The sequence below is a fragment of the Trachurus trachurus genome (genome assembly GCF_905171665.1).
Source record: "Trachurus trachurus genome assembly, chromosome: 11".
In the NCBI taxonomy this organism is placed as follows: domain Eukaryota; kingdom Metazoa; phylum Chordata; class Actinopteri; order Carangiformes; family Carangidae; genus Trachurus; species Trachurus trachurus.
This window is the reverse complement of record NC_139904.1, coordinates 18,912,513-18,922,405: the sequence shown is the minus strand read 5'-3', so window position 1 is coordinate 18,922,405 and position 9,893 is coordinate 18,912,513. Positions and strand designations below refer to the sequence as shown.

Here is a 9,893-nt window from a genome sequence, read left to right as displayed (position 1 = left end):
AGTGACAGGTCCGGCGACCGCTGCTACGAGGCCAGTGGGCGGGCTCCCGGCTGGCCAACGGCCGCACCGCTCCAAATATGGCAAGTAGAATCCAACATGGCGCGGCTCAAACCCCCGTAGTAGCGGCACAAAACAGACTCCTCCAAACCAATGGGTGACGTCACGGACGCTACGTCCATTCTTTTTACAGTCTATGCACACAGCCCTGCATGCCGTTCTCTCTCCTCATTGGATAAAAACTGTAGGATACGATAAATGTTTTCTCTTCGGCTCAGAGCAGAGCAGAGGGACTGAGAGACTCGTGTTTCAGTCCAAACACTCTATGTAAGTGATTGCTGTCGGAAGATATAACTATTTAAAGGGACAACGAGGAGTTTCTATTCGGTTATAAAAAAGTCTCACGTTAATGTGGATGAATCTCCGCTACCCACACTTGTTAATGGCTCCATTTTCGCTAAATATATCGATCTGTCTCTATCGTTATTTTGTTATTATTAGTGGTGGCGGAAATGCTGGTCGAGCCGACCAGCGTTTCCTTCATGGCGAGTTATGAGAATAACGCCGCCGAATCGCCGTTTATGGTCGGAACTACGGTAGTATGTGAACCTCTTTGAACCTCTGACTTTAATTCTTGATGAATGAAAACATGAGTCTGTCTTGCGCCGGTCAAAGAAATGTACGGTGCGCGCGGAGGCTCATAAATGTAGTGTGAAAACGCTTCGCTTTTCCAAAACTCCTCGTTGTCCCTTTAAGACTTATATTAACACAAATATATCACTCACTTCTGCTTTAATATTGACTGTTTTTAATATTTTTTTGTTGAAATGACATAATAAAATATAATTGTTCAAGTCCTATAGCTTTTGAAACATCAGCTGTCCAACATTTTTGAGATGAGCATTGTTCAGGTAAAATGTGCCACCTGTTCAGGTAAAATGAGCCAGTCATCAGCTAAAATGAGCCACTCAAGCAAAACTTCTTCTTTTTCTTCTTTTTTAAAGTTTAGTTTTGGGCTTTTAGGCCTCTAAGTGATACGGCAGCTGTAGAGAGACAGAGAGACGGAATGACATGCAGCAAAGGACCACCAGAGGAATCGAACCGGGGCCAAGGACTATAGCCTTTGCACATGGGCACCTGCTCTATCTACTGAGCTAAACAATGCCCTCAAAACACTATAATTTATGATAAAACAATCCACATATATAGCCTAATATTATTATATAACATTTGAATTCGTGAACAATAACATTGAAACATTAAGAATGAATAGAATATTAGAATAACATCATGACAATTTTGGAACTTGTGTGTGTTTGTGGTGTTAGTGTGTGTGCGTATGTGTCTGTATGTGTGCGTGCGTGTGTGTGTGTGTGTACGTGCATGTGTGTGTGGTGTTAGTGTGCGTGCGTGTGGTGTTAGTGTGCGTGCATGTGTGTCTGTGTGTTTGTGTGTGCACAGGTCACGATGCCTCCTGCACCAAAGCTAAAACACACACACACAAACATTGGGTCTGTATAATAACAAGGACAGTGTGAAGATACGTAATATATGCTGGAGAAACCATCAAAACTCTGCTCTGAAGGTGGCTCATTTTAGCTGAAATGCGGCTCAATTTACCATGATGCATTAAGGTAAATTGAGCCACCCACAAAAAATGCATTTAAATTAAAAATAAGTAAGCTTAGCAAGAATTTTGCATTCTATCCAATGGGGGGAATCACAATGTATATTATAAATCACATTTTTTATTGTCTATCTGTTTTTTTTTACGGAGTTATCAACCTAATCAGTTTCAAGTGAAATTTGTTTGCCAGGCCACTTTTCGCACACTTCTCCTCAGCAGGCTGGATATAAAGCATTGTCCCACCCAAAACAGCAACCCGAGACCACTCAAATCAATTGTTTTTTGTCAAGTACAGTTGTAGCAACAATTTGAGATAATTTACAGCCATTGCCTGTTAAAACTTAAAAAGCTAGGAGGCTCAAACCTTAAATGGCTCATTTTACCTGATGGCCCAATTTACCTGATGTCACCCTACTATCAATAAATCAAAAAATATACTTAAACATTTTTTTTTTGAAAACACCACATACAATCTTAAACAACTGTATTCTATTCTTTCATTTTCTCGACATTAAATCGAGTTCAAATAAAATGCAGCATATAAAAATATCTGAGCTGACGCATGATTGACGGCCGCGATCACATGACTGCACGTGGATTGACATCTTTGAGGTGCTCTGTGATGGTGTGCTAAGTTTTTTGTTAGGGTAAAATTGACTATTACCAATGTCAAATCAACTATGTTGTGACAATGGGGAAGGGACCATGTAAAGACGAGCCCCCCACACAAGTTCTTTAAGCATGTGCAGTAGATAAATAGGGCAAACAGACGGGAAGCATATTGTTTCAAAATCATGAGCTTGTTAAAATGCGCTGTCCACCAAACAATCCAATGCAGACATCTCTCAGAGTCTTTGCATTTCAGCCACAGTGGGACATGAATTCAATTGTGTTTCTTCCTTACAACACAACTAATTTCATCAGTTCATCAGCATCCAAAGGAAACTAAATCTACACAGTAGCAGCGGCAAGCTGAGGTACCTGGAGGCGAGCGCTGGCAGTTGATTATAATTGGGTTGCCTTTGCTATGTCCAAGCTTTCACATCCCATCAAGAGGAATGGCCTGGCAGACAGTTAATGCTGGATGACTGCTGCTTCACTGTAAGTGCAGTCAGACTGTATACTACAGAGGGAACGCACTGTATATAAATGAAATAATAACCCCAGTGATATTAATTTGGACGTTGTGCAGTCGATCCAATCAGGCCTTTCCTGGATGCAGCAGGAGGCAGGGAGACATCCAGGATATGTCCATCACAGAGACAATGATGTCACTCGTCTATGACTAATTCAACCTTATTTTAACAAGCACTTTTCTCTATCAGTTATCATGAGGTGCTCCCCAGGTCAATCCAACCACAGCATGAGATCGACTAACAAACAGACTGAACATCAATGAAAGGCCTGTCCATACAAGACGCTTTTCAGATGACATTTAAACGTGTTTACACTAATGACTGACATTTTATCTGGCTGCTAAAGAGTCTGTGCCAATGAGGTAAGTTTTGAGTTTGAGGGTTGACTGAGTCATAGCAGAAAAATGTCCTGGTCAGACGACCTCCTGCTTAAAGAGTCAGAGATTAAGAGTTGTCCCCAAGGTAGATGTCCAAGGTCAGAAGATATCAAAACAAAACAAAACAAAGAAACATAGATTTTTGGTTCCAAACTGAGACTTTCTTCACTTTTAAAACTGGTGAAAAGAAAATACCCACTGCCCATCTGCAGGGAAACATTTCCACTTGTTTCTCATTTAAATCACTGTGTTTCAATGTTTTTAAAAGAACAACCTGGCTTCTTCGTTCTCAAGGCACAAACTCTAATTGCTAGAAAATCCTCAAATCAAGCTTCTCTCTAACAGACTGAAATTGCATCTCATTTTGAGGTTTATAGGAATTAATTCTAGACAGAAATGTACTTAACAGATGGAGCTTTTTAAAACGTAATATAGAGTATAAAGTTATGTGATTTTCTGCCTTTTTTGTCACATACCGTACTGGATACTTCTTTGACCTTTTCAAGCCTTCAAATGCAACAGTCTGATAAGGAAGACTGCTCACAGTTCATGTCCACACTCCAACAAGGTGCTTTCTCAGCCTCTCACTGAAATCCATTCCTTGTGAAGTTCAAATTCTGCCAGACTTCTCAAGAAACAAGACCCCCTTCACATCTGCACAGCTGCACGCCTGCCTTGTTAAATGACTCTTTATTCAATCTCAAATTGTCTAATACACTCAGGAAAGGCTGAGCTTGACAAGACCCTATGGAGGCTTTACCGTGTCCTAATTTGATCAGAGGCCTGCATCAAACCAACCTCACGTGGTGTCTCAAGAAGCTAGTTATCTACTAATGTGGCATATAGAAGCATATAGCACACCATTTTACTCTGTTTGATCCCTGCGGTAACATGACAAAACATCTGTATCTCTGCTGGACTGTCCCACATGATTTTATAGGTTGAATGGTCTGTTTGAAACTGGGTGAAACAACCACAGGTTTAAATCCACAAATATCAAGTCTGACCTTGTTCTGTTATATAAAAAACAACTCGGTGCAAACAATGCAGTTGCGGTTATTCAAAACTGTTAACTTGTATTTCTTGTAGTGAACGTGTTTGTATGGTTGTTGTTGAGGCTTCTACGGGTACAACTAAATATGTGTATTGTTACCAGTAGCACAGCATAGTGCACATTCTTCGCATTGATACAGAAAGTTGTGTCACCACACTGAGGCTGCAAACACACAGTGTTTCCAGTTGTTCTTGGGGGCTGTTATCTAGAAAGCTACAAAAAAGAATATGCAGTGGAGTTTCTGTGCAACAACAAATTTAGTTCAACTTTCACTTGCTACATGTTTTTTTGCCTGAGTCTCACTTTGTTTCATCTCAATGTATCTGGGTGCTGTGGGAGGCATCCTGGATTGCTTGAGGGAACATTTCTTTACCTTTCAGACTTTAGCTTTTTGTAAATTTTTAATCCCAGTGCAATTTCAGTGTGCCCTCTCCAGCTGTTGGCTCCTGGAATCAACACAATCTTTCACCCAACTAGTCACGGTCTTGCCTGCAGGAATTAGGGCTTCATTTTCTCTGAGAGTTGATTGATGAGGAAGCAGGTGTTATACGTTTTGATCGTCTGCGCTAGTTCAAGGTGGATTAGCCCCGTGGTGCAGGTTGCCATGGTGACACCTCAGTTAAAAGTGTGAGACCAAAACATCGGGCTTAAACCAAAGGTTAGCTCAAAACAACACTTTAAATACACCATTAATCGAGCCACTACCTAATGTGGGGCTTTTTAGAGGTTGTAGCTGATTGTTTTATTAAAATAATAAATGCAGCTATTATAGAGCACGAGAACGTTTTTAACAGGGCAATTATTTTAGTTTTTTTCCCTTTCTGTCTCTCTCACTGTGACCTCAATAACACATCAATAAACTGGGTTTAGATCTTCTGCAGACACTTCTCACAAGATAAGCAGTTAAATGGACCAATCACTGTGAGGGATTTTTCACAATTGAGAAACCCCCCGAAATTGGGTCATTAATGGCTTATTGATGATGTGATTTGTGAAGACTTAATAGAAATCTTCTTTTGTATATTAGACAGTGTATTGGATTATCAGCATTATGGAAGCCTGAAACCTTAGTGTAATAAAAAGTTTACCAACCTTTTAATTTAAGTTTTCTGAACTATGAAAAATACTATAGAACATTTCAGCCACGTCTGTAGTTAGGGTTGAAGCTCGGCCTGTTCAGCCTGAGTTTATGAAGTCACCATAGGTTCCCATTTTTAAATTATAACAAACAAAAAAGATGACCAACTATTATCCATGGACTGGATATAATAATCTCATTTTCTCTGCTTTTGACATTTAAGAAAATACATCTCTCGCAACAAGTCAAACTTTTAACCTCTGAAATCAAGGAAGTTATTCTGATGTGTAAAAGCCTCTTACATCACAGGACGAGAAGGACAGGGCTATACATTTAAATACACAGCTTATGTGCTCAGTGTTAATTGATCAAACAGACACCAGTGTGTTCAGGGTAGGAATGACTCTTAATACATGTATACGACAATATGACAGAAGACTGTTGAAAAAAGAGACAATGATCCGTGGTTTACTTGGACTTTGGACGACATTTCACACAGACTTACTCCATCAGTGCAACACAGACCAGCTCCACAACATTTTCTTAAGATGTGCTGGTGTGAGAATTAAACCCTCTACAGGAGAAAGAAGCCTTCCGGTGTTCGGCTCTGACACTTGGCTGTGTGTGTGTGTGTGAGCTGAGGGGTGAAGTTCAAACCACACGAGGATCGAGTAACAGGACACACTATGAATAAAGACACTGTTCACTCTACTTACAAGAATCATGACATTTGAAAACGGATGTGTAAAGCTCTTATAAAACTATACATTCTGTATGTATGTGAATGTGAATGTGTGTGGAGGGGGGCTGCTGGACCCACAAATAAGCCCATCAATTAATTCAATCAATTCAATTTTCTTCCAGATAATTGAATTCATAATTGCTAAGGCCATTCAACGTCAGAGGATGGACAGAATTGTGGCTTTAAGGCAATAACATCGTCATAAACGCATGGAAACACGGAGCAAAATGCGCAATTTGGATGATTATGTTCAAGTAGAAATGATGGTGTGTGTGTGTGTGTGTGTGTGTGTGTGTGTGTGTGTGTGTGTGTGTGTGTGTGTGTGTGTGTGTGTGTGTGTGTGTGTGTGTGTGTGTGTGTGTGTGTGAGGAGTGTGCATGTTTTGCTATAGGTTGAAGCGGGTTGTAACAGTTTGTGTTTCCGTATTGTCAACTCTACTCCACAGCGGAGCAGCTGATCGTCAGAGTGAAGCATCAGTCAGCAGCTGGCTCACTCCGAGTCTCCTCCACGCTGTTGAAGTGCGTGGCCAGCTCCTGCAACACGGCTGTCCTGCCCAGGTGATCGTTCCTCCTCTTCTCCATGATCATGTCCTCCAGGCTCTGAAACTCCAACACGTGCGCGTGTTTGTCCGACATGAATATTTTCAGCCTGTACGGCTGTTTGCCTATCCGTATCTCCCCACCCATTTTGAACTCCCTCTTGCCGAACCGGCACCAGGCTGCGAAGCACTCGGAGTTCCTCCAGCTCAGCTCCCGGTCCTTCAAACCCACCTGCTCCATCGCGTTCTGCACCACCACGTCCGCACCCAGAGCTTTAAACTTGTACAACACATTCACGATCCTGCACCTCCTCCCTTGACTCGCGTCCGTCAGGAAGCTGTTTTTCACCTCGGCTCTGTGCAGGTGCACCACCTGGAAGTCTCCCACGTACACCGCCCAGTGCGGGTACTGCCCCGTGGCCACGAACTCCACCAGGTCCCCAGCTTTGCATTTGTTCAGGAGGTTCTCCGGGGAGTAAACCTCCAGGTTGGCGGACTTGACGCTCTTCTCGTAAATGCACTCATCCCTGTTGTAGACGGCGCACTCCACCTCGTCGCGCTGGTCGTATTGTTTCTCTTCCTGGTTCGGGTCTTTCTCCTTGATGTCGACCGCACAGCCGTCCTCCAGCTCGTCGTCATCGTTGGAAAAGATATACGAGACGCCGATCCGCGGTCCTTCCTCCGTGTCCACGCCGTTCGGGTCCACCGTGGGAACTTCTGCGTAACTTAAATGAGACAGCTTGTCCATCTGGTTCCCCATGCCGCTGCTCACCTGGCCGCAGCAGCCCCGTGTGGTGGCCTACGATCTGACGCCGAGAGCTGTTGACTACCGGTGGCTAAACATCACCGCCGTCTGCCACAAACCCTCACGACTGCATAAAACTTCCGTGGCCCTGCCTGCCGCCCTCGGACAGGGGTTGTATCCAAATTACGCATAAGAATGACCCCCGTGAAAACCTGTTAGTGCCCCATCAACAAGTGTGGAGTTGGGAGGGGTAGACAAACTGGTTTCAAATTCAGCACAGCACAAATATCCTCAGGTGTAGTGTCGCCGGCCCTGCGTAAAGTTCCGTCCCCCAGCTGCTGCTGCTGCTGCTGTCACACTGAAAACAAAGCCGAGTCCAACACCAAACACGGCGCCGGTGGGTCGTGTGTTTGTCTCCGCAGCAGATGAAACAGTTTCTGTGCTGGAGGCGAAGTGACTGCGCTCAGAGCTGCAGAGAGAGAGAGAGAGAGAGAGAGAGAGAGAGAGAGAGAGAGAGAGAGAGAGAGAGAGAGAGAGAGAGAGATCCGGTGAAGTGAAGGTGTAGCTCGGTGTGTGTGCTCGAAATCAACAGCGACTCTCCAGCAACACACACACACGCGCGCGCGCGCTCACAGCTCTGCTTTTAAAGCGGAAGTGCGCGTAATTTGACATCGCCGCACCTTTCACGTCCTCATCACCAGGAACAGAAAACTTGGCAGCTTGTTTGAGATGCTCAACAGTTTGACTTTATCTCAACAGTTATCAGATAGCTATCTTTTATGGCCTATATACTAAACACACACTGGCTTTAATTAGCGGCAGTTAAAAAACAAACAAACAGTAGCCTGGGCCACTCCTGTAATGTTGCTGTTGTCATTTAGCATATTTATTCAGTTAGGCTAATTCATTTCATTTGACCTTTTTTTTTTGTCTTTTTGTTGTATTATATTTGTTTATACTTTTTCATTTTGTTTGTTTTTTATAAATGTATTTTGATTTGATTTGATTTATTTTTATATTTTATTGTTCATCTTTACTATTTTATTTGTTTTATTCATCATTTTATTTGAGCTATTTAATTCTATTTATTGATTTAATGGTATGCTATTCATCTTGTCAGTTCTCTACTTTATCTTAGTTAATTAGGTAGACAAACCATCTGGTTTAGTAGGTGAATGTGCCCATATTGCAGGTGACACATCTCAACAGGATAAGGGCTGTGAGGGCTCCAACATCTTTATTTATTTTTTTACCGTTTTGACCACCTGTCTGTCCTTGAGTGAACTGAAGCTGCACAGTCATTCGCTCCCTCTCCATCTCCTGCTGGGACCATAATGTCTCTATTACGTTTGTAGTGGCTTGTGTCCTGCCTAGACTCGCTCTCGGTTATGGGCTATTTTCTCACCACTGTATCCCACAGGCAAGGGGAATGCGCTCAGTATGCCCCCAAAAAATGGCACACGCTGCAGCAGTCTCTGTGTGAAAACACCTGTGCTGCATATGTTATGGCTGCCAGCGAGAGGCTGCAAGAGACGCTGTTTCACAGGCTGTAAAGGGAAACAAATGTTCACCATTGTGAAGAAGCGAGACAGACAGAGACACAAATTCTGTTAACAGAGCAGATGAGCCCGAGTTTGACCCCATTACTGAGCTGGGTGCCCACAGGAGGGACTCATTACAACTGCAAAGTCATTCAGCATAGTGGATATGACAGAGGACGTGACTCCCAGCAGAAGCAGTTCTCACTTTCTTATCTGTTTGTCTGTTTTAAACAGGCAGAAAGGCCTCAGTTAACACAGTGAACTCAGCAGATTAGTTAGGAGGCCTTTGGGCAAAGTGACTATCAGGTTAATTAAGAGACTGAGCTTTTCCTGGAGCTGCACGGGATCACACTGTGATTTCCAACCCTGTGTAATCCAGATTGAATGTTTTGCCTGTTTGGTGAGATTGAGCCCGGGTCGCAGAGTTCACATTTCTTCACACAGGTCACCAGGTCAATGTGGCACTACCAAGGGCTGGATGGATGACATATCCATATCTCAACATCTGTAAAAGGGGATTTTCAGGTAGTCATACAGTAGTCCCCCATCACTAACTCAGAATTTAGATGAGATGAGCTCATCAAACAGATCTGTGTTTTGTGTCATCTTCAGCTATAGCGATTTAGCGCTATTTATACAGTAAGTCCTCTATGATAGAATAGATGAGCTGTATAGACCTCATAATGATACATAGTGATTGAAAGGAACATAATAAATTTTATGATCAACTGATAAAGCAGCAGTATGCATCATGCAAGAGGTTGATAATTTCACCATCACTGACCTTTCTCCAGCTTCGGCTCAAGCTTACGCACAAACTATGTGTGCGCACAACCTTTTTTTTTCTGCCTTCTATTCCCAGCGTGGCTCCTATTTCAGTCTGAAGCCTTGCAGCAGTCCCACTTTGACAATGTGGATTCAGAAATAACAAATCTGCAAAATGAACCCAGCAGATCAGTGTTACACTTTTACCAAGCACAAGGTTTCGCATCAGCGTGTGGCTGAGGGTGTTACAGGAAAGAAATGACCTGTTAGTGGCGACACGCAGCCCATTTGAC

At 43.0% G+C, this 9,893-nt stretch overlaps 1 protein-coding gene across 1 annotated transcript; it reads right to left on the bottom strand.

Moving 5' to 3' along the window:
- Positions 1-6,484: 6,484 nt before the first annotated feature.
- On the bottom strand, positions 6,485-7,332 carry lratd2a (LRAT domain containing 2a; the record flags this gene model as incomplete). The annotated part of the gene is made up of 1 exon (XM_083981531.1): positions 6,485-7,332. The coding sequence occupies exon 1, from the start codon at positions 7,307-7,309 to the stop codon at positions 6,485-6,487; it is 825 nt and encodes a 274-aa protein (XP_083837657.1). The 5' UTR covers positions 7,310-7,332.
- Between the last annotated feature and the right edge of the window lie 2,561 nt (positions 7,333-9,893).